The sequence below is a fragment of the Xiphophorus couchianus genome, chromosome 24 (genome assembly GCF_001444195.1).
Source record: "Xiphophorus couchianus chromosome 24, X_couchianus-1.0, whole genome shotgun sequence".
NCBI lineage: Eukaryota > Metazoa > Chordata > Actinopteri > Cyprinodontiformes > Poeciliidae > Xiphophorus > Xiphophorus couchianus.
In genome coordinates, this window is record NC_040251.1 from 12161636 (window position 1) to 12187263 (window position 25628).

The following is a 25628-nucleotide window of genomic DNA, read 5'->3' on the forward strand; positions in this document are numbered from 1 at the left end:
TAATAAAATTCTATTTTAAAAACTGCATTTTGTATTTATTCAGGTTATGTTTGTTTAATGGTCTGGACAAATTGGCAGAAATAAACTGTGTTAGGCGATTAGTACTGTTTATGTTCTCTATCAACTGAAATAACCAATAAACTATCAATATTTTTTGTCTATACGATTATTTAAATCCAAAAAAAGCCTAGAGTTAGAGTTTAGCGTAACATTCCTTTAAGTTTGCAATTCAGAGCAAATTCAAAAGTTGCTTCTTTCTTAATAGCATAAAAATATTTAAGCAATAGTTTTGTTTGTTTGTTTACGCCTTGGGCTGGGTGTAAAGATGAAAGGGTGAATCCCGTCTTCAGGCTGCCAGCTATCATGACCTCCATGTTTCTTTATGTGTCATTGTTGCTCTTCAGGACTGGCAGCCACCATTTGCCTGCGATGTTGACAAGCTTCACTTTGTCCCTCGCATCCAGCGGCTCAATGAGCTGGAGGTGAGTTTTGTTTTTCAGATTATGTCAGACTATTATCGGTCTCTGCATCTTTTTGTTTTTTATTTATTTGTTTATTTTTTAGATTTTAGGTACTTTAAAAATGTTTTTTAGCATAAAGTAACATTTTTTGGTAAGAGGATAATGTTTTTTTATTAAAAAAAGATACTTTAGGTCATCATACTGTGATTTTGGAGGAAATAAATATAGATTTTTTGTTTGTTTTTGTTTGTCTATAGGCACAGACGAGGGTCAAGCTCAATTTTTTGGACCAGATTGCCAAATTTTGGGATTTGCAGGGATGTACCCTGAAGATCCCTCATGTGGAGAGGAAGATCTTGGACTTATATAAGCTAAACAAGGTGGTTTATTCCACCTCTCGTTATTCAGAAACAGATACAGTATATCTCATAGAGTTCAGAAACAGACACCACTGACATGACTCTGTGCCGTTTCAGCTCGTTGCAGATGAGGGGGGATTTGACATCGTCTGCCAGGACAGGCGGTGGACCAAGATTGCAGTTCAAATGGGCTTCTCTCCCGGCAAAGCCGTCGGTTCACACCTGCGAGGGCATTACGAAAGAATCCTCTATCCTTACAATCTGTTTCAGAGCGGAACTAACCTGCTGGTGAGTTGCACGCATGTATCGGCATGACAGCAATCTGCAGTCATCATCTGAAATGATGCTGTCTGTGAAAAAAGTGTTAAAAAAAACAACAAACGAAACGAGCAGAATCCAAACCGCGGTGCAAAAGATTTCTGTGTGATTTGCTTTGGAGAAAAATATACAGTATGATATCGTTTCTTTAAGATTATTTTGAATTCTGCATTTCTAAGTTTTTGGTTTGTTACTAAAAGTGTGGATATTTAGTCAAGTAGGCTCCAACTGCAGAGGTCTACCATTCACCTAACTTCGCATGTCCCTGCACTCTCACTGTGACTCTCAGAAAAATTTAAGAAGTCATATTTAATTTAATTTTAAACCGAAAATGCAGTTTTTAAACTCTGGTCTGATTTATGTGCAGGGTGCTTGAAAATGCTTGAATTTCAATTGATTTTTTCAAGGTTTTTAAAGTGCTTGATTTCTGTATAAATCCTTAAAAGTGCTTCATATTCGAACTGCACTGTTTTGTACTAAAGTGTAATCTTACGTTTGATTAAAAGTCTAAATTTGGAAAACATTACTTACAGTTGAAACCAGATATTTTTATACATGTAATATGAAAGTCTGAAGTTAAATCAGACTAAGCTTCTCTTGTTTTTAGGTCAGTTAAAATCACCAAAAGTATTTAATGTGATATAAAATTTTGTTGTATTTTTCTTTACTTTACCACTGATCTAGAACAACTGAAACAGTTTATTTGTTTTATTTTACTCCAAAATATTTCATTAGAAATGTTAGAAAACTGGAATTTTTTTTAGAAATGCTTGAATTTTACTTTGGGAAAAGTTTACAAACCCTTAATTTTGTCGCAATAAATCAATTAATTACATAATAAATTAAGACAAAGTCAATCACTTCCATTTACGTAAGTTATTGCTTTTCTCTTTCCACCAAAAACTGGATGATGAAAGTCTTCAGTCTGGTGTTTTGTTCTCAACTAGCCATTTTTTTGAAGGACAGTTTTGTTTACAGAGACTTCATAGTTAATTTTATTTGTTGTTTCTGTTGTTTCATTCATTTATTTTGGATATTGAAAATGTTTTCCACTTCTAGTGTTAAATCTCCTGTTGTAAAATCAGTTTAATCTGATTTAATGTCTGTCTTTTTAATCATCCTATCTAAAAATCTGCTTCCTACCGTAATTTGTCCAGCATTTTATGTATCAACGTTATACTACATATAAAGAGAATGTGTGGCGTAAATCTAATGTGACAGAAATCAATGTGCTTTTTTTCTTCTCTGTATAAATATAATTAGTTCAGAGTGCAGGAACTAGTACACTCTGCCGCTGGAGCCTCTTGTTATAGTTGAGTGTCTTGTCATGACTTTAACTGCATTTGCACCGTAAAAAACAAAGAGAGCTTCTGTGATATTTGACTTAAATTGGTTCCGTGTGGCCGCTTGGACAGGTCACTCTAAAATGTTTTATTACCAAAGCTCTCTTTTGCCTCAGGCACAAGAACCAGCTTCCAAACTGATGCGTTTGGAGGCTGATCCTGACCTTGAAAAGGTACGTTTGAGTGACGATTACAAAGCTGCTAAAGCTTGAAATGCATGTCCTGTGTGGGTGGCCGTTGTGCCATACTTCCAGCTTGACTCGGCTGTATTTGTTCTCAAGCTACCTCAGTGTTACCACGTGCATCCAGCAGCCGCTGTGGTTTTGTTTCTGTGCCAGGCAGAAACAAGGTCAGAAGTTAAAACTTTGTGGAGTTCTTGACTCTTAGAAAGACAGGAGGAGGAGTTTTACTGTTTGAAAGCACAAAAAGACTCTGAAATATCAGTTAATATAAAATCCATTCATCTCTCCACCTGTTGTCTGAACCCGCAGAGGAGCTGGTGCCCGTAATATATAATGACTAGCAAAAGTATTCACCCCTGTTGAACTTCTCATCTTTCAGTCGCAAACTTCAGTGTGTTTTAACTGCATTTAATGAAGCGATGGGACTTGATTTAAATTTTTAGTTAATTGCATTTTAATCGAAATAAAGCTCTGGAAAAAATTAAGAGACTACCTAAACTGATCAGTTTCTCTTTATAGGTATATATTTGAGTAAAATGAACATTGATCTTTTATTCTATGAACTACTGACAACATGTCAGTAGTTCAACATGTTATGTTATGGTTTTATATCAATAAAACCATAACATAATACATGTTATGGTGAAAATAACAAAAAAGACACAGTGCTTTCAGACCTCAAATAATGCAAAGAAAACAAGTTCATATTCATTAGAAACAGCAATACTAATGTTTTAACTCAGGAAGAGTTCAGAAATCAATGTTTGGTGGAAAAACCAGGAAGTTTTCAATGGGGTTCAGTGCTGTGGGCTCTTCATTTTTTCCAGAGCTGTATATCGACAAAATTAACATTTTAAATAAAAAAGAACTTTTGTCTGCTAAATTATTGAGTAAATACACATGTGGGATCAACAATAAAATATATTTGCTGATCTTTATCTGTTATTTAGCTTATTCAACCATCAGATTGGTGCTTTCAAGAGTTTCTGGAATCCCTGATCATTCATACAGAGCAAAAATACTAAATCTTACCAAGTATTTTTGTCTAGTTTCTTGTACAAATATCTTCGTTTTGTTTTATTTCAAATGTTCTAACTTACAAGTAACTTTTCAGCAAGATATAGGAGCTTGTTTTAAATCACTAATTCCTTAATGTTAATAAAAAAGTACTAGTTCCATTGGCAGATTATTTCATTTATAACAAGACATTGTCCCATGTTGTAAGTGAAATAATTAGCCAATAAAACAAGTACTTCTTCATCAATATTAAGAAATTATTTACTTAAAACAAACTCCTATATTTTGCTGAAAAGTTACATTTATAAGTTAGTTTCTCTTATTTCAGGTTTACTAAGATATTTGCACCAGAAACTAGACCAAAAATACTTGGTTAGATTTTGTGTTTTTGCAGTTTGTAACATAAAACTTATATAATTATTACTTAAAATATATTGAACTCTGAAGTTGTGAAGTCACGAAATGTGAAAAAGCTTAAGCTGTGTGAATCTTTAGTTTTTTCTGCTATTTTATTTTTTTAATTTCCAGAAGTTAATATCTCATCTTGTTTGGCTGAGCGTTGTTTGAACTATTTGTCCTCCATTGTTACTTATTAAACCTGAAAAGTTAAACACCAGGTGAACCAGGCCTCAGCACAAGCGTGAAATTATTTTAGATTTGACATATTTGTCTTGTTTGAGGTGCCAAACAGGTTTGGGTTTTAAACCGACTTTGTTTCCCTCAGTGTGTCCAGAAACCCGACCAGTCAGCCGAGAAGATGAGCGGCGAAGAGCCCAAGCTGCAGGAGCTGATTCAGAGAGCGCCGGCCCCCCCGCCTGATGTTTGCCCAAGCGCTCGCCGAGCCAAGCGCATGAAGATCGAGGTGAGAGTCGCTGCGGCTTCACTTTTCACCGCAGATTCCAAGAATAGCTTCAAAGTGTTTTTTACTGTTTGAGGTTGCCTTTAGTTTCACTTCTTGTTCTGTGCTGGTGCAGACTACCTGTGTGAAGACTGAGCCAGGTGAGATGGGGGATAGCAAGCCCAATCTGAGGAGGAGGATGGGCTCTATTGTCGAAAAGCAAGAACCAGGTCAGACTCTTCATCTCAGACAGCAAAACGTAAAGCATGTAACTGATTTAAAGCTGCAGTATGTAACATTTATATAAGAAAATATGTACTTTACATGTTTGTTAAGACTGTCACTATGTTGTGAGACAGATGAGCTCCTCTGCCTGCTCCCAGTGCTCCCAGTGCTCCCAGTGCAATCTAGAAACAACCAATTAGAGCTAGCATAGCCTGTCAGATAAACAGTTTACCTGTAACTGTAAGTTGTTTCTCCACCATTAGCACAATTAGCAGCAACTACATGAGTATGATTTACAGCGCTAAGACCCTCCTCTTTGCTCTGATTGGTTGTTTTTGGTCGGGAGCGGAGCATTTCTTCAGACGGCAATAGTAGCTCAGGGAGGAGGTCGATCTTTTCACAGACTATCTGTCTCATGTTAAACTGTTACGACATGGTGACAGTTTTAACAAATATGTAAAAAAAAAAAAACATTTTATACAAAAATTACCTAAAGTCATATTCAATAAATATGATTATTTAATACTTAGTTTTTTCCAGTAACTCCAGAAACACATAATATAGATAAATTACATAAAGCTTTATCTCTGTTATTTATGATGATTTTCTGCTTCCAGCTAATGAAACTTCAACATTTAAGATTAGAATGTCATAAAAATAAAAAAGTAAATACATAAACTTATTGAAAAGTGTTTAATACTTGCTTAAAGGTTGTTATTTTCAAAGCGTACCTTTAATCTGACAATCGAGCCACATCAGAAACGATATTCTGATTTATTAGCAGGTGCTTGAAATCCTTGAAAATGCTTGAATTTAAATTAGGTGTTTTCAAGGTTTGGAAAGTGCTTGATTTATCTATAAAGTCCTTGAAACTGTGGAGTTTTGTAATATAATTCAATCAAACATTTGATTAAAAGCCTAAATTTGGAAAACCTCACTCAGTTCAACACAAATATTTTCATACACCGAATAAAAAGACTGACACATTTTTTTTCACTCTCTGAAGTTAAATCTGATTAAACTTCTCTTTTTTTTAGGTCAGCTATAATATCCAAAATTATTTCTGTTTGCTAAATTCCAGAAAACATAGAGAGAACATTTAAAAAAAAAAATCTTAACCATTTTTCTACATTGTGTTTAAGCATTTAATTTGAGCAGCCAGATCCTTTATCTTAACACTTTTTGTAAATATTATTTCAGTGTAATAAACATTTTTTTATTCCTAATTATATTTTAATTTATATTATCCCTGCTGCAGAATGTAGAATGTTATGACCAGGTAATATCTGGCAGGTATTATTAATAACAATAATAAATGTTACATAATAGTGAATTTAAACTGTCTTATTTAGCTCATTTGTATTGCTTTTATCTCCATGGTTTGGTGCTGGAAAAGTTTGAAAACTTACCTTGAAAAGTGCTTGAATTTTATTGTGGGAAAAGTGTACGAACCCAGGACTAAATATGATAATATTTTACTAGAACATTCAGAAATGACTGACAGGGAGCTTCTACTTCCCAAAATGTAACAGGATCAGTATAATTCACTATGAAATAGACATACAAACTAAGAAAGTATAGCTAAAGAACATTTTATCAGATTTTAAGTTACAGTTTGCAAATAAGGAACTAAAGTGAATTTATATCTAAAATATGAAAGCTGCTCTTTGTAACGTTGAGTTTTCTTAATGGCTTGCAGAAAAACCGATTCCCATTCTAGTGAAACAGGAACCAGTTGAGTTTAAGGAACCAATAATCGAAGCAGACAAATTCAAGTCCCGCTACAAGAAGATGATTCCTCTCATTCCTCCGAGTCCAGTAAGTAGAAACATCCTCAGCCTTGAGAAGTTCAATAGCTGAATAATTGATGATGATGAAAGCTTCAGTTGAACGTCAGATACCAGCGTTCATCAGCCGCCTCATGAAGGAAACGTTCACTATTATTCCTCTATAGATATACACAGTCTGTCATAGTTTCCAAAGCTCAGAGGTTCAACAGCTCTGGTTTGGAAATGGAAATGTCACAATTAAAATGATGGATAAAAAGCCAATCATCATTGTACCATTATTAAATGGGAACTATTGTGCAAAATTCCCTTTTTGGACGTTTTTGTACTTTTATTCGGGTCTTTGTTCCTTCTAGAAACAGTCAAAAAATGTCCTTTTGGTTTCTGAAAAACCAGCCGTTTCAAAAACCTCCCAGTCACAGTCAGTGGGTGCTGAGCTCCGCCCACTTCATTATTAGAAGACAACCATGTTTGGTTAGCTGGTTTTACCCCCATATGGGGAAAAAACATGTTTTGTAGTTTATTTATCGTTCAGAAACAGCTACTGCTGCTTCCTTTATGGTTCTACTTCTCTGATCCTGCCAGGAAAAGTCCAGAAATTTTCAGAATTTAAGTATTTTCCAGAATCAGTTACTACTGACTATGGAACCAAACGCTAAAGCATCCATCCGTCCGTCCGTTCGTTTATTTATGTGAACTTTGAACATATGATGAATTACATGCAGATCTCTTAAAAACATCTCATTGTGCAGCTGATCTGCTCAGTTGTTGAAGATAATTTCCATTTAAAAACAAAGTGAGACGTTTCAAACCTTCTGGCTTTAAGCTGCTGTGGATCTGAATGGACCAAAGTAAACTCTGTAATGTCTCATCTCTGAAAAGGCTGCTTAAAGTTCAGCAGATGTTTTTTTTTGTTTTGTTTTCAGTTGATATATCTGCCTTTGTCTCCCAGGTGGATCTGGTAGTGTGTCTGGTGTGTGGGAGTGGCGGCGACGAGGAACGGCTGCTGCTGTGTGACGGTTGTGACGACAGCTACCACACCTTCTGTCTGATCCCCCCGCTGCACGATGTCCCCAAAGGAGACTGGAGGTGCCCCAAGTGTCTGGCTCAGGTGACACAAACAGCACATGATGTCAATACACTGTTTATATAGAACTGAAACAAAGTGGAAATATAAGATAAAGTTACTTTATTATATAGCAACATGTTTATATGTTAGGAGGCAAAAGTAATAAAGAACCAACTGATGTATTTAAAGAAAGATATTTGATTAAAAAAATTCAGGTTTTAGCTGTTTTTCAGATATTTTTGATGGAATAATGTCACTAAATATCCTCGAAGGAATGACTCCAAAACAACCAGTAATACTTATTTAGAAACTTTTGGGAAACTGTGTGTATTTTTCAGAATCAGTCGTAGTTTATTGTTCACTATTTTGAGCCAAAGAAGAATTTTGACTTTGACTTCAAGCGCTCACAGCGTACAAACATTAGGTTTTAGGTTTGATTTTTTTATAGCATTTTTGACAAATGTCAACCTCCCATAAAAAAAAAATGTGTTCATTCACTTTATTACACTTTATTGCTATTTGTTTTTAAACCTAAAAATTCTTTAAACTTAAGAACACATTTTCTATAAGAGATTTTTTTTTCAAAAGATCATGTAACATTTGCAGCCCTCAACAAGTGATTGCACAGTTTTGTTATAAAGTCCATTGTTTGAATAGCCTAAATTTTGAAAGTGTTACAGTTGAAAGCTAACATTTTCATATATTTAATTAAAAAAAACAAATTTTCCTCTCACTGTCTGAAGTGAAATCAGACTAAGCTTATTTTGTTTTAGGTCTGTTAGAATGACTAAAATTCATTTATGAGGCATAAAATTTTGTTACATTGTCCCTGCTGTAGCATGTCAGATATTATCACAAGACATGATTAATAACAGTGTAATCCAAAAGTGTAATGCTGGAAAATTCTCAAAACTTACCTTGAAAATGTTTGAAAAGTTCTTGAATTTTACTGAGGAAAAAGTGAACAAACATTGATTCAGACTTAGTTTCACTGCAAAAACACAAAATCTTACCAAGTATTTTTGGTCTAGTTTCTCATGCAAATATCTTATTTCACTTGAAATAAGACACAATAACTTTCAAGTAACTTTCCAGCAATATATAGGAACTTGTTTTAAGTTAATGATTCCCAAGTATTGATAAAAAGTATTCAAAGAATCAAATGATTATTCCACTTACAACAAGACAACCAGTACCTTTTCTTCAATGTTAAGAAATTATTGACTTAAAACAAAGTCCTATATCTTCCTGAAAAGTTACATGTATGGCACTTTTGTCTTATTTCAGGTGTAATAAAACATATGCAATAGAAACTAGACCAAAAGTACTTGGTGACATTTTGTGTTTTTGCAGCTTGGAATTTCCATCTTATTCTGAGAGGCATTAAAAAGCTTAAAGTTTTTATATTGCTGTGTTACATATTTAGGATGTAAACATAAAACCGGTATTTAATTGCACCTGCAGGAATGCAGCAAACCTCACGAGGCGTTCGGGTTTGAACAGGCACACAGGGACTATTCTCTGCGTGCGTTCGGCCAAATGGCAGATGCATTCAAATCTGACTACTTCAACATGCCGGTTCATGTAAGTCTTGTATTTTCCTATGTAAACATCCTCGTCTGTGTTGCTTTAAGCCTTTTTAAATTCAGATTTCATCCCTCTGGTGCTGGTGACAGATGGTACCCATGGAGCTGGTGGAGAAAGAGTTCTGGCGCCTGGTTGGAGCCATCGAGGAGGACGTTACCGTGGAGTATGGAGCTGATATCGCCTCCAAGGAGTTTGGAAGCGGATTCCCCATCCCAAATGGAAAATTTAAGGTTTCCCCAGCAGATGAGGTATTCTCTTTATGTCAGAGGAATTGTGAGCAGTTTTGACTGCATTTCTCTGCTTTAATCCAATTTATTACAAAGAGGTGGACTTATTACAACATCACATTTGTTGTGTTTTTCGTCTTCTGCAGAAATACCTCAAATGTGGCTGGAATCTGAACAATCTGGCGATGATGAACCCATCGGTTCTGACTCATGTGACTGCTGACATCTGCGGGATGACGCTGCCCTGGCTTTATGTTGGCATGTGCTTCTCCTCGTTCTGCTGGCACATTGAGGATCACTGGAGCTACTCCATCAACTACCTGCACTGGTACAAATACAAGGATACACTGCAAAAACACAAATACAGTTTGATAAAGGAAACTCAGAATTTTGCTGAAAACACAAATGTTGTTAAGACAAATTATTGAATAGGGTTTTTTTTCGGGAGTCAAATATCTGAAAATACCCCAAACTTAACATTATACCAAGTAATAATATTAATAATTAATAAAAAATAACCCTTTATTAACCAGATAAAAAACATATTGAGATCTACAATCTCTTTTTAAAGAGGGACCTGTTAGCACTGTTTACAAGTATCAATAAAATGTCAATCCTAACTTTACTGGACAGAAGATAAGCACATTCCTGACACACTGCAAAAACACAAAATGTCACAAAATATTTTTTGGTCTAGATTATGATTAGTATACTTGACATAAAACAAAACTAAAGTACAAGTAACTTTTGAGCAAGAAGTAAGAGGTTTTTTAAAGTCAATAATCCCTTCATTTTGATGAAAAATGTCTTATTTCACTTATAACGAGACCTTTTCCCATGTTATAATTTAAATAATCTGTCAGTAGAACTGGTACTTTTTATCAATATTGAGGAATTATTGACTCAAAATGTGCTGAAAAGTTACTTGTAAGTTAGTTTTTTATTTACTTTTGAGGTGTACTAAGATAGATGCACAAGAAATTAGACAAAAATACTAAAATTTTGGGTCTTTGTAGTGTAATCATTTAATTCAAGTGTGTAGAACATGGGACACACACTGCAAAAAAACACCAAATCAAGAATTATTTTTGTCTAGTTTCTAGTGCAAATATGTTAGTACACTTGAAATAAGACAAACAAACAAGTAACTAAAAAAAGTACAAGTTCCATTGGCAGATTATTTCAGTTATAACATGGGAAAATGTTATGTTATAAGTGAAATAATCTGCCAGTGAAACTAGAACTGGGTTGCTAGGTGACGGGCTGTACTTATCTGGGGTTGCTAGGAAACAGTGCAGTGCCTGGCCCTTGTTCATGAAATAAGTTTTTAAAAAATCTACCAGTGGAACTAAAACTCTTTCACTAATATTAAGAGATTATTTACTCAAATCAACTCCTATCTCTTGCTGAACAGGAGTTAATAATTATTTTATTTTGATTAAAAAAATGTACTAAGTTTATTGGGAGATTATTTCACTTATAACATGGGAAAATGTCATGTTATAAGTGAAATAATCTATCAGTGGAACAAGTACTTTTTATCAATATATTTAAAAATTTACTGTAAAGTTACCTTTAAGTTAGCTTTGTTTCATTTCAAGTGTACTGACATATTTACACTTGAAATTAGACACACAATCTAACATTTTGTGTTTTTGCAGTGTCGTTTCCTTATTGCTGCTTTATTTGTGATGCTGTTGTTCATGTTTAGGGGCGAACCGAAGACCTGGTACGGTGCTCCTGGTTTTGCTGCCGAGCAGCTGGAGAAGGTGATGAAGAAACTGGCTCCAGAGCTGTTTGAGTCCCAGCCGGACCTGTTGCACCAACTGGTCACCATCATGAACCCCAACACTCTGATGGCGCACGGCGTCCCGGTACCCGCTGCTTTAGTCATCACCTCGGTCTGTTTCACATCTCCTGAATAAAAACCAACAACTCGTCTCTCTGCTGTAGATTTACAGAACCAACCAGTGTGCCGGTGAGTTTGTCATCACGTTTCCCAGAGCGTATCACAGCGGCTTTAATCAGGGCTTTAACTTTGCTGAGGCGGTCAACTTCTGCACCGTGGACTGGGTACGTAGCTTTACTCAGAAAAACGTATTTAAAAAAAAAAAAATTGAAATAACAAAAGGAAAACTTCAACTTTAAAGACAACATGGTGGATTTTCTGGAATGGCCCAGTCAAAGTCATTCTGATATATAAAGATAAGTGAAGATTTTAGTACTTTAAGAATAAAAATGACAACAATTCTTAAGTAACAAAAAATAACAAAATCAGGCAGAAGATTTTTGTTTCCAAATTAGTTTGTTTCAATAAAAAAACTTATACAATTTTAACAAAAACTGCAGGTGTGTGTCTGTGTCTGGTGTATTTTTGGTTAGAACGTGTTATTTTTTCACTCAGTGGGTAGAAAATCCAGAAATTTTACTCAAGTAAAAGTAAAAAGTGCAGTGAAGTAAAGATAGTCTTAAAAGTAAATTTTTTCCAAAAATAAATGTTACTTCTTATTGACTAATTGGAACCTGTTTTTTTGTGGTTGTACATCCAGATGCCCCTGGGCAGGCAGTGTGTGGATCACTATCGTCTGCTGCATCGGTACAACGTCTTCTCCCACGATGAGATGGTGTGCAACATGGCCACCAAAGCAGAGACTCTCAACGTGGTTCTGGCCTCGGCCGTTCACAAGGACATGGCCCTCATGATCAAAGAGGAGCAGGAACTGAGGGAGAAAGTCAAGAAAATGGTACAGTGGTTCACATTTTCTATAAAACCTACAGATTTGTTGCCAAAAATTAATATTTCCTAAAATGAAAAATGTAAAAATCATATTCTGTTGTTTTTTTTCAACGCCATTAGGGGGTGGTGAACTGCAAGGAGGCAAAATATGATCACCTCCAAGATGATGAGCGTCAGTGTGCCAAGTGCAGGACCACCTGCTACCTTTCCGCCATCACCTGCCCCTGCAGCCCAGGTGTGCTGGTCTGTCTCTACCACATCAACAGCCTCTGCTCCTGCCCCGTCTCCAACTACACTCTCAAGTAAGAACTGCTGGAAAAGCTTCTTCTCTCTCAGTGTTAGTGTCGCTGTTAGCACTCTTCTTCAGGCGATCTATCCTCCTAATGAAACCTTAGATCAGGGGGTTCCCAAAAGTTTCAATGCTGCGTTAGCTTCTGGCCCTCAGCAAACCCACAAAATACTACAAAATAGCTAAACATCAATTTTTAGAATGTTTTTTTTCCCTTTTATTCACTTTTCAGTAATTATTTCATTCATTTTGCGCACTTCAAAGGGACAAAATATTCCCAAGTATTTTTGGTCTAGTTTTTAGTGCAAATATCTTAGTTTATTTGAAATTCGACAAAACTAACTTACAAGTAATTTTTTAGCAAGATATTGTTCTATGTCAACAATTCCTTAATGTAGATGAAAAAGTACCAGTTCTTTTTATTGATTATTTCACTTAAAGCACTGGAAGAATGTCTTGTTCTAAATGAAATAATCTGCCAGTAGAACTAAACTTTTTTTCATAAATATTAAAGGAATTACTTACTTAAAACAAGCTATTGTGTCTTGCTAAAAAGTTACTTACAAGTTAGTTTTGTTTTATTTCAATTGTATTAAGGTATTTGCACTTGTAACTAGACGAAAATACTTAGTAAGATTTTGTGTTTTTGCAGTGCATATGTGCTGCTTCATGACTTCTGATTTTAGTTTTGATGAGTTTTGAGGTGGAAATGTATTTATCAGGTTTGTGTTATAATATATTATATTTTAAATTTTTCCAACATAATCCCCTCTTTTGATTATTAAAAATATGGAATATTTTATATTCATCACATCAAATTTGATTTAATCTCCACAGTTCCTATGTTTTCTGCAGCAGGGCTGCTGGACGGTTCCTTCTGTCTTTTTTCTTTCCAGAAACTTTTCCATTTCAGGATTGAGAATCAGCTTTATAAATTTGACTGGCAGCCAATCAGAAAGATAATCATGGCAAACAACATTCTAACAAGTTATTTAAATTATATTTTACAATAATGATAGAAAATCAGATATTTTATTTTTAAAAAGTCATGTAATTTTTATTTATCCTTTTTGTTCTCATCTTAAATCCAACTCCCTGAGGCCTCCCTAGCGCCCCCTGGCGGCCGCACTTTAAAAACCAATGCCTTAGCTATATATTTTCCTCTAAAAGTTGCTGCATCATGGATCTGCTGCAGTTCCAGAGCTAAATGTGGAGTTGTGTTTGCTCCTTCAGCTACAGATACACTATGGATGACCTGTTTCCCATGATGAACGCCGTGAAGCAGCGAGCCGAGCTCTATGATGAATGGGCCTCTCGTGTCACTCAGACTCTGGAGGCCAAACTGGAGAAGAAAAAAGGTGAGTAAAACAAAACGTTAAATAAGTGAAGCAATAGTCTTAAATATTTAGGTTTGATATCTGCTGTTTGTGTTAATTATCTAAATTAGCTGCATTTTTTTCCATGATGTATTCATGCTTTAAGAGGTTTCTTTTTTGGAGCTGGATTTGTGATAAAAACTAGGCATTTATCGTGTTTTCTTTTATCGTGATACAGTTGTTATCATGATAGGAATTTTGATTTTTCATTGTCACAATAAATTCCAATTAAGGATGTTTGAAGTCCCCCCAAAAATGTCTGTATTATTATGATTGTTAGTTGTACTACACTTCAAAATCTTGGTAAAATTTTGTTTTTAGCGGAGTAGTACAACTAACAATCTTGGCAATTTTAATCTAGTTTCTACTGCAAATATCTTAGTACATTTGAAATAAGACAAAACTATCTTACAAGTATTTTTTCAGCAAGAAGTAGGAGCTTGATTTAAGTCAATAATTCCTTAATATTGATAAAAAGGTATTAGTCATAAGTGGAATACTCTGCCAGTGGAACAAGCTATTTTTCCCATACTATAATTTAAAATGTCTTGTTCCTCTGGCAGATTATTTCACTTTTAACTATAACTCTTTCATCATTTTTAATAAGTTATTGACTTAAAACAAACTCATATCTTGATGAGAAATTACTTGTAAGTTAGTTGTGTCTTACTTCAAGAGCATTAAGATATTTGCATTAAAACCTAGACAGAAAAATGGTAAGATTTTGTGATTTTGCAGTGTTTTGTCCTCAGTTCAATGAGAGTATTAATAAATATCAATAAATGTAAAAAGGTGATTAAATGCAACTACTGTGTGCAGTTTAGTGATGCAAATCACACTTTTTTATGTAACTGATGTCCTAATGAAGCGATTTATAAATGTGAATGTTTTTAAGTATCAGTATTTTTGTTTGTTGGGCTACAATTCTTGTCATGCAGTCACAGCCACAAAGTTTCCTAAAAAAAGAAGTAATAAATAGTTCTTATTGCCACTTTTATCCTCAAAATAGTCCCACAAAATACTGTGATAAAGTTTTTAGTCCATACTGCCAACCCTTAGCTGTGTTTCATTCCTCTGCTGAAAACATTTCAGTGTTGGGTTGTGAAGGCGTTAATCAGACGGCGTCTGACCCGTCGTTCTCTCCTCAGGTCTGCCCGTCTTTCGCTCTCTTCTCACTGAGTCAGAGACCAGACTGTTCCCCGACAACGACCTGCTGCGGCGGCTGCGGCTCGTCACACAAGACGCAGAGAAATGCGCCTCGGTGGCTCAGCAGCTGTTGAACGGCAAGAAGCAGACCAGGTAACATTGTTATAAAAGTTAAATTTGTTTATAGGTGTTCGTTCCACTGTGTCAGCATTATCAAGTTGAGTCTCCCCGTTGTTCCAGGTATCGGTGTGGAAGTGGAAAATCTCGCAGCCAGCTAACGGTGGAAGAGCTCAGCTCCTTTGTGAGGCAGCTGTACAACTTGTGCTGCAGCCTCCCGCAGGCACCTCAGCTCAAGGTAAGGCAAGGAAAAGGAACATTTCGTATAGTTTTTTTACATTAACGTCACAAATAAAACATTTTTTTAGGGATTTTATGTCATTTTTTTTTGTAAAACAATTGTGAAAAAAATTATAATTTCAGAACAAATCAAAACATTTTTGGGGGGTAAAGTTTATAAACTACAACACAAAAACAAGAAAAATGTCAAGAGTGAAACTGAAACTAAATTATCAATTCTATACTGATATCAAATTGATATTATTGATATTTTGGATTGATCTGCTCACCTTTAGTAAAAATGGCTCTTTGGATTGTAAAGTTTGCTGTCTTCTGTGTGGTTTAGGTTGAGTTTTATCCTGGGGTATCAGAGTGAAGGGGTCAATGCAAATACATACAACACTTTTCATTTTTTAATTAGTAAGAAAAATAATTCTTAAAAAAATTATATTTAACAATTACTGACCACTTTGTGTTTGTTACATAAGATCCTAATAAAATACATTGAAGTTTGTGACAAAAAATGAAGGAAGTTTATGACAAGCGGCAGCAGTGACGCCTGTAAGAGGGGGCTGTGGGGGGCCTGGGATCCCTAGAGAAATAATAAACAAAAAAAATTAAACAAGGTACTACTATTGTATACTACTGTGTGGGTGTGTATGTATCATTAAGCAAATGTCAAAAAGCAAAATAATTAACGCTTCTTTTCATTTAGGAACTCTTGAATCGGATTGAAGACTTCCAGCAGCACAGTGAGAAAGTCCTGGTGGAGGAGTCTCCCAGCGTCGCAGAGATCCAGAGCCTCCTGGACGTCAGCTTTGATTTTGATGTGGACCTGCCGGAGCTGCCGCAGCTCCGGGAGCGGCTGGAGCAGGCCAGGTGGCTGGAGGCCGTGCAGCTGGCCAGCGCCCAGCCCAACACGCTCACCTTGGAGGCCATGAGGAGACTCATTGACCAGGGAGTCGGCTTAGCACCGCATCCGTCCGTGGAGAAAGCCATGGCGTGCCTCCAGGAGCAGCTCACCCTGTCGGAGCACTGGGAGGACAAGGCGAGCAGCCTGCTGAAGGCCAGGTGAGCGCAGCACCACCTGATACATGGCTGCAGCCACTTCTCCATTAATCTCTATCCATATTCTGCTAATGTCGAAAAAAATGCAATTTCTTTTTAAAGATACATAATTCCTGGAACAAAACAACTATTCAAAAGTTTAACAACAAAAATCTCAGGTTTTAAACTGTGTTTGCAGCATCTTATAATTTTCTTTGTAGGAATCCTATGAATGAAGCAGAAACACATTCATTCATATCGTTTGCTGCTAAATAAATAACATGGATCTGACTGAAATCGTGATGTTTTATTTCCATCACCAGGCCGCCTCACTCCATAGAGACTCTGAGCGCTGCTGCTGAAAAGGCCTCCGTCATCCCAGCTCACCTCCCAAACTGTCTGCTGCTGAAGGACACCATCAGGAAAGCACGGGAGTGGCTTCAAGAAGCCAAGGAGCGTCAGGTGAGAAAATCCTTGAAAATACTTGAATTTCATTTAGGCGTTTTCAAGGTTTGGAAAGTGTTTCATATGTTAGATTAAAAGTCTAACTTAGAAAATGTTACTTACAGTTGAATCCAAGTATTTCTACGCACTGGATAAAAAGACACACATTTTTTTTCACACATTAACTTGTGTGAAGTTAAATCATATTAAGCTTTTCTTGTTTTAGGTTAGTTGGAATTACCGAAACAGTTTCTATTTACTAAATGTGAGAAAACTTGGCAAGAGTATTTTTTACAGAATTTTTTTGTACCTTTCTTTGTATATTTTTCTTTGTTTAGTTTGAGCTGGAAAGTAATTTACGTTAATATGATTTGCTTGGATTGTTTGAGCATAATGAATATTTATTATTCCTAATGACAATCAGTGACTTATTGATCTGTGTAATTGAAATAGATGTTGGCTTATATGTTTTAAGTGAAGGACTGTTATTAAAATTTGGAGATTTTTTTTGTTAAATTAGTGTTTTGTTCTTGGATTAGTCAGATTTATAGGGTATAATTTTGTGATATTGTTATGTTTGTCATATTTTAGTTTACATTGTCCCTGCTGTAGAATGTGGAATACTATCTCAAGACATTTTTAATAACATTGATAAATTATGTCATGTAATAATGAATTGAAATGCTGATTTTTAGTTCATTTGTTTTGTTTTTATCTCCAAAGGTTGGTGCTGGAAAAGTTTGAAAACTTACCTTGAAAATGCTTGAGAAGTGTCTGAATTTTACTGTGGGAAGTGTTCAAACTCTGAGTTTTCCACTCAAAAGTTGTGCTTCCTTCAGGCCAGCGGCTGCGTTTTGATGGCGGACAGCCTCTCCGACATGCTGCTACGAGGACAAGCCATCCAAGTGCAACTGGAGCCGTTGGACCGGCTGGAGTCTCTGATGGCAGACGGGCAGAAGTGGAAAAAATCTGCAGCCGCAACTTTCTTTCTAAAGGACTCGACTCTTACATTGCTGGAGGTATTATTATACGGATTATAAATCCACACAAATGTTTTCTTTATCTACTACATTTTACTGAAACATGTCCATATTTAAAATCTGTCAGAAAGTGAATGGATGAGGTTTGAAATTTGTTGCGTCCAGAAGTGATCTGAGCCTCTGGAAGAGCCCAAAAAACACAAAATATTACCAAGTAGTTTTGGTTTAGTTTAGAAATAAGACAAAACTAAATTACAAGTTGCTTTTCAGCAAGACTTAGGAGCTAAATAATAATTAATTCATATTGACAAAAAAGTGATTTTTTTATTAGTGACATAATCAGCCGGTGGAACAAGACTGTTTTTGGCAACATTTAGTTGATGGGGTGTGCATACGACTGATATGAGACTGTCATGAACATGAAGGAGTCCTCATAAATGTTTGCATTTGTTGTCATGAAGTGTCATTTGATAAATAATGACACTTCTAATGCAAAGGTGCACTAAAAGTTGCATTAAAAGTTCACTAAAAGTGTAAACTTTGCATTAATCAGTAAATAATGACACTTTTAATGCAAAGTTCCATTCAAACTTGCTGTAAAAGTCAATTAAAAGTGTCACCTTTGCATTAAAAATGTCATTATTTACCAAATGACACTTTATGACAACAGTCATAACAAAGTCTCCTTCATGTTTGACAGTCTCCTCTCAGTCTTATGCACAACCTATCAAATAATGTGTTACCCATTTTTTCCCATATTAAAGGCTAAAAGTTCTAGTTCCACTGGCAGATTATTTAATTTATAACAAGATAGTTTCCCCATGTTAGAATTGAAATAATCTGCCAGTAGAACTAATACTTTTTCATTCATATTAAGAAATTATTCATATTAAAACAAGCTCCTATATCTTGCTGAAAAGTTACTTATTTTTGCCTTATTTCAATATTTATATTAGAAACTAAACCAAAAATACTTGGTAAGATTTTGTGTTTTTGCAGAGTAAATTAAAAACAACAGAGGTATTTATTATTTGAGTCACCAGTTTTAATGTTTATCTATTTATGTTCTTTTAATGCAGGTCCTGTGTCCAAGATTTGAAGCTGGAGCTGTCGGTTCTCCGAAGAGGAAGGCCAAGAAGGGGAAAGAATCCCTGAAAAATAACAAAAAGAAACCCACACGACTGAACTCTCTCAGCGATGTGGAGAAAGCTCTTTCAGAGACCAAGGACTCTACCTGTGCAGTGAGTACAGAAAATCACATGGAAGTTGTTTAAAAGTTAAATTCATTTATTATATAGAGCATTACACACAGAGTTAAATATTTGAAGTGTTTATTTCTATTCATTTTGATAATTATAGCTTACAGCTAATAAAAATGCAACATTCAGTATCTCAGAAAAGTAGAATATAACAATAACTTTTCTGAAAGGTTTGCCCATGTACGCTACAGTAGACGCAGTCAGTTTCGCTCCTTTTGTATCACTGCATTTATGCGGCGTGGCGTGGAAGAGGTCAGCCTGTGGTTCAGCTGAGGTTTAATGGAGGCCCAGATTGCTTTGACAACTCCCTTCAGATCATCTGCACTGCTGGGTCTGGTGTCTCTCTTCTTCCCCTTAAATATTAGTAAATGAAAAAAATGCAGAATGTGCCATTTTTTTCATCATTAATTGCTAATCACGCTAAAGCCTGTGTGCGACAGTTTTCTTTTAGTAAAAGAAGCATCAGTACAATAAAACAAATCTATCTCTAGGTCTCCTTGAGTTTTCTGAATGTTCAATATTAGTTGAACATTCAGAATATTATCTAAGCTGATTACAGGTTTAAATTCATTAACCGCCCCAATACCTAACAACCCAAGTGGAGCTCCAGGACGTTTGGTCAGCTAGTTTTACCGCTGTACAATGGCTGTTGGAAAAGACAAGTGTTTTGTAGTCAACTTACCATCCAGAAACCACTTGCTGCATTCTTGTTGATTGTGCTGGAGGCTCTACTAATGCTTTTCAAAGATATACGGTAGTATAATTGTGCATCTGTTTGCAGCCATTTTCACATGCAAGTGAAAAACTTTGAGTTGGGGGGGCGTGGCCAGCAGCAGCTTATTCTGATTTAAAGTGACAGAGGCCCTAAAATGGCTCAAAATAGACAAAACTGACCAGACTGAAATTTCTTAATCTAAGAATGATTTTGGGCAAAAATGTTAATGAATATGTTTTGTTTAGGCCATAGATCTATCCTAACCTGTTTAAGGAAGCCTAATAAGTCACATTTAATCTGTGCAAAAATAAAACTGATTCATTTCATTAACCAGATGGCGACTCTGGAGGAGCTGCGCGTGAGGGAGATGGAAACCTTCTTCAATCTCAGGGCGGCGAACGAGTCGAAGCTCCTCCCCACAGCGGACTGCATGGACCTGAAGGTGTGTTTCTGCCAGAAGGCGCCCATGGGAGCCATGCTGCAGTGCGAGCTCTGCCGGGACGCCTTCCACAGCGTGTGTGTCAGGGACCCGGCCGAGTCGCGTGAAACTCAGCCGTGGCTCTGTCCGCACTGCCACCGGTCCGAGAAGCCCCCGCTAAGCAAGGTCCTCTCCCTGCTGGCGTCCCTGCACGGCGTAGGCGTGCGTCTGCCAGAGGGCGATGCCCTGAACTATCTGGTAGAGAGAACTCTTAACTGGCAGCACCGAACGCAGCAGATTTTACAGACGTGTAACCTGCCGGAGTTAGAGGAGAGACCGGAAACACCTCCAACACTAACCCACTGGGTGTCGGGCTACGACAACACCCACAACAACACTCAGGTCTGTCTTCGGTTAGTCGTTTTCTTTTCCCAGCCAGCAGCTAGCCGCGGATGCTAATTCTTAGTTTGATGTTTCTTCTTTCAGGCTCCATGTTTGACTCCAGAGTGGAACAGGACAAGCCACACTCAGACCGTCTTTTACACCGAGCAGAGATGCATCCCACTGCAGGGTCCGTGTTCGCTCAGTTCAGACTTCAAATCAGAAGCTTGTTCTACACACTTAAATTAAATGACTGCACTGCAAAAGCACTAAATTTTAAAAAGTATTTTTGTCTAGTTTCTAATGCAGATATGTTGTACACCTTGAATAAGACAAAACTGACTTACAAGTAACTTTTCTAAAAGATAAATAAGCTTGTTTTAAGTTAATGATTCCTTAAAATTGATTTTTAAAAAGTAGCAGATTTTTTTTCTCTTATAATAAAACATTTTCCCATGTAATAAGTGAAATAATCTGTTACATGACCTGGTACTGTTTCATCAATATCAAGGAATTATTCATTTGAAACAAGCTGCTACATCTCTGTGGAAAGTTACCTCTTAGTTAGTTTTGTCTCATTTCAAGTGTATTAAAATATTTGCATTGGAAACTAGACCAAAAATAAAATGCAAAATTTTGTTTTTTGCAGTGCAATCATTTAATTCAAGTGTGTAGGACAAGGGACACACACTGCAAAAGCACAAAATCTTACCAAGTCATTTTTGTGTAGTTTTGTAGTGCACATATGTTAGTGCACCTTGAATAAGACTAAACTAATTTACAAATAATTTTTCAGCAAGATATAGAAGCTTGTTTTAAGTCAATAATTATTGATCATTGATTAAAAAAAATTAAAAGCAGTAGATTTTTCTGATGTTTTGAGTGAAATAATCTGCCTGGGGAACTAGTACTTTTTCATCTATACTAACTCCCATATCTTGCTGAAAAGTTACTTGTAAGTTAGTTTTGTCTTATTTTAGGTGTACTAAGATATTTGGACTAGAAACTGGTTCCACTTTTTTTTTTTACTTCTGATACCGATACTGATATCTGAGGTTTAGTATCGGCTGATACCAATCCAAAACAGATTGTCAGCTTAATTGACATAAAACGTTTCTTTTTATAAACACAGCCATAAATGTACCGAAATGCAAATTTATTACAAATTTTGCACCAGTACAGCACACTACACAATTGGTTAAACTTGTAAAAACAGCTAAACTTTAATTAATTCAACTTGTGCAATTATGAGTAGAACAGACAATATAAGAAGAAACTGAAACTGATAAAACAATAGGTTGACTATTTACATTTTGGTCAAACATGTAAATATAAAATGCAACAAACTTTCTTTCAATGGTTCAAAAAGTACAGTAAATTCTGACCATAATGTAAAATAAATAATAAAACATGGAAGCACAAAGCAAAGAATTAGACTGAATAGATCTGCGCTTATTGATCGGGCATTGTCACTAATACCTAATCTAGAATTTTTTTACAATATCAGGACTGATACAGATATCAACATGTGATCGGTGCATCTCTACTAGAAAACAGACCAAAAATACTTTTACTAGATTTTGTTTGTTTGCTCAAGAACTGCAGTTTGAAACTGCTGATTTAAAGGAGGAATCCTGTACATTTAGCTGAACCTCTCTCTGTTTTTTTTTTCTCCAGGCCTGAACTGCGAGCTAGAGGAGCTGATGGTGGAGGGTCTCCTGCTGCAGGTGTCGCTGCCGCAGGTCCAAAGCCTGTACCACATCCTACTGGACCGAGCCAACAGCCAGCACTCCAACAGAGCCGCTTCGCCGGCCGAGGAGGAGCCATCAGAACACAGCAAACACATGCAGTTCATCTCTCAGGGAACAAATATGGCACTGAATGAGGTAAAATAATCAACCTCAGCAAATAAACCAAATATAGCTACGGTCAGCACTGTTTGTTATTTTAATAAATAGATTATTAGTTTTGTTATCGAAACTGATGAATTCCTGACCTATCCCAGGGAAAGATTTATTACAAAATATGGCATTTATGATGTTAATTTTTCTTTCTTTCTGTCATTTTCTTTTTGCCTTCTGTTTCTATCCATTCATCTATTATCTGGTATTTCCATAATATTTTAAAACTGCTTAGTGCTGACACAACTGACATAAAATCATAGCAAACTTAAGTATTTTAGATTTTTAAATTATGAATTCTGTGTAATTTTTCACCATATTGTTTACACTACAAGTATATAACTTTTCAGCAAGAAATAGCAGCTTGTTTTAAGTCAGTAATTCCTTAAAATTGATGGAAAAGTACTAGGTCTACTGCCAGATTATTTCACTTGTAACATGGGAAAAATATCTTGTGTAAATTAAATAATCTCCCATTGGAGCTAGTACTTTTTATCAATTTATCAAACTCTCCAGGAAGACATAGGAGTGGATTTGAGTAAATGATCTCTTAATATTGGTGAAAAAGTCCTAGTTCCTCTGGTAGATTATTTCACTTATTTCATGAGCGAGGGCCAGGCACTCCACTGTTACCTAGCAACCTCAGCTGGGCCCAACCCGTCACCTAGCAACCCAGTTCTAGTTCCACTGCCAGATAATTTCTTATCTCCAAGTTATAACTGAAATAATCTGCCAGTTGAACTAGTACTTTTTCAGCAATATTCTAGAATTATTTACTTAAAGCTAAACTAACTCACATGTAGCTTCGTTATAAGTAAATAGTTTTTCAATATTGATTAAAAAAGTAGTTGGTTTTTTAAATTTTTATTTAACAATACATTTTTTCATGTTAGAAGTTGAATAATTTGCCAGTGGAACTAGTGCTTTTTCAAATCAATATTAAGAAATGATAGACTTAAAACAAGCTCCTTTAACTTGCTGAAAAGTTACTTGTAAGTTTGTTTTGTATAATTTCAAGTGTATTAAGATATTTGCACAAGATATTAGAGCAAATATTTTTGGTAATATTTTGAATTTTTGCTAAATTATTGGGGGGGGAAAAGTACATTTTCAGATTACCGTACACATCAAAAATACAAAATCTTACCACGGATTTTTGTCTAGTTTCTAATGCAAATATTTTAGTACCCTAGAAATAAGACAAAACTCACTTTCAACTTACTTTTCAGCAAGATATAGCCGCTTATTTTCAGTAAATAATTCCTTAATATTGATTTTTAAAAATGCCAGTTCTACTGGCAAATTATTGTACTTATAACAAGACATTTTTCAAATTTTATGAGTGGAATAATCTGCCAGTGGTGATATTTTTTCATTAACATTAAGGAATTATTGACTTAAAACAAGCTCTTATGTCTTACTGAAAAGTTAATTGTAAGTTAGTGGGCGTGCCGTGGTGGCGGAGGGGTTAGCGCGACCCACATTCAGAGGCAACATGGCCTCGACGCGGCCGTCGCGGGTTCGACTCCCGGACCCGACGATGTTTACCGCATGTCTTCCCCCCTCTCCTTCCCCCTTTCCTGTCAGCCTACTTTGAAAAAGGGACACTAGAGCCCACAAAAAGACCCCTTGTGGGGCGATTAAAAAAAAAAAAGTTAGTTTTTCTTATTTCAAGTGTGCCAAGACATTTGCATTTTAAAGTACACTGAAAATACTTGGTAATATTTTGTGATTTTGCAGTGAATCTGCCTCTTTCCTCATTAACAGTTTCAGGTGTGTAACAGAGTTTTACTCTCGGTGAGTTTTATCGGGACTGATTCTGTTTTCAGGACGGGAGCGACGACACAACGGACGCCATGACGGCCTCAGAAAGGAAGGCGAAGAGGCGTCTGGAGAGGGACGGTTTACCGGACGCAGAGAGCAGGGGGAAAGATAAAAAACACTCCCACAAAAGACAGAAGGTGAATAAAAAGAAGCTGCAGCACCGGCCGGCTTCTACCTCGTCCTCACCGCGCTCCGACTTCTCCCAGTCCGACGACTCTGACGAAGAAATGGCCGTGTGTCCCGCTGAGAGCTGTCTGCTGCCCGAAGGAGACGAGGTGAGACTCTAAAGTGATCACTTACACTGAAGGGAGGGAAGCCAGTGAAAATCGTGTATATAGGTGCTTAAAATCCTGGAAAATTCTTGATTTTAAATTGGGCTTTCAAAGTTTGGAAAGAGCATGATTTCTGTATCTTGAAAGTTTTTGATATTCAGACTGCACAGTTTTGTGATAAAGGGCAATCTAACATTTGATTAAAAGCTTAAACTTGGATATCACGTTATTTACAGTTAAACCCAGATATATTCCATCCATCCATCCATCCATCTTCTTCCGCTTATCCGAGGTCGGGTCGCGGGGGTAGCAGCTTCAGAAGGGAGGCCCAGACTTCCCTCTCCCCAGCCACTTCTTCCAGATATATTCATGCACCTAATAAAAAATAGTTGTATATTTTTATCACTGTCTGAAGTTAAATCTGTCTAAACTTTCGAGATACAATCATCAAAATTTATTTTATTTGCTAAATGCCAAAAAACTTAGAATATTTTTTGTAACTTTTTCTAATCTTCTTTATATGTCTTTGTTTAATTTGAGCACAAAGGTAATTTATTTTTATACAATCTGTTTGAATTGTTTCAATATAATGAATATTTATAATTCCTAATCGGGAATAATCAGTGAATTATTGATCTGGGTGACTGAAATAAAGGTTGGCTTATATTTTGTAAGTTAAAGAGCATTATTGAAATTTGAGGATTTATTTATTTTTTTACTTTTTTTGTATTTTGTCTTTAAGCATTTAATTTGAACAGGAAGATCCTTTACTTCAACACATTTTGTTTGGATTGTTTCAATGTAATGAATAGTTATTATTCCTAACTCTATTTTAATTGACCTTGTCCCCACTGTTTAATGTAGGATACTATCACCAGACATTATTAACAACAGTAATGAATGATGTGATATATAACAATGTATTGAAGCTGTCTTCTTTAGTTCATTTGTATTGTTTTTATTTCCAAACTTTGTTCCTGAAAAAGTTTGAAAACTTACTTTGAAAAAGCTTGATAAGTTATTGAATTATATTGTGGGAAAAGTGTTCACTTATTTCACTGACTTATATTTCACTGATTATAATCAAACC

General features: G+C 35.9%; 1 protein-coding gene across 2 annotated transcripts in view; it reads left to right on the forward strand.

The window, feature by feature from the left end:
* Positions 1-25628, forward strand: part of kdm5bb (lysine demethylase 5Bb) — a 30442-nt gene that overhangs the window by 3535 nt on the left and 1279 nt on the right. The window contains exons 2-27 of one of the 2 annotated variants that reach the window (XM_028010134.1): positions 405-482; positions 719-841; positions 938-1108; positions 2598-2654; positions 4405-4542; positions 4655-4748; positions 6443-6561; positions 7483-7641; positions 9064-9183; positions 9276-9434; positions 9560-9741; positions 11125-11287; positions 11367-11486; positions 11963-12157; positions 12271-12452; positions 13673-13797; positions 14964-15114; positions 15202-15316; positions 16013-16368; positions 16668-16806; positions 17628-17807; positions 18848-19009; positions 20077-20562; positions 20647-20731; positions 22219-22427; positions 24272-24541. In XM_028010134.1, coding sequence (XP_027865935.1) covers positions 405-482; positions 719-841; positions 938-1108; positions 2598-2654; positions 4405-4542; positions 4655-4748; positions 6443-6561; positions 7483-7641; positions 9064-9183; positions 9276-9434; positions 9560-9741; positions 11125-11287; positions 11367-11486; positions 11963-12157; positions 12271-12452; positions 13673-13797; positions 14964-15114; positions 15202-15316; positions 16013-16368; positions 16668-16806; positions 17628-17807; positions 18848-19009; positions 20077-20562; positions 20647-20731; positions 22219-22427; positions 24272-24541 — 4338 coding nt within the window. The remainder of the gene's footprint in view (positions 1-404; positions 483-718; positions 842-937; positions 1109-2597; positions 2655-4404; positions 4543-4654; positions 4749-6442; positions 6562-7482; positions 7642-9063; positions 9184-9275; positions 9435-9559; positions 9742-11124; positions 11288-11366; positions 11487-11962; positions 12158-12270; positions 12453-13672; positions 13798-14963; positions 15115-15201; positions 15317-16012; positions 16369-16667; positions 16807-17627; positions 17808-18847; positions 19010-20076; positions 20563-20646; positions 20732-22218; positions 22428-24271; positions 24542-25628) is intronic. The other variant, XM_028010135.1, reaches the window with a different exon arrangement.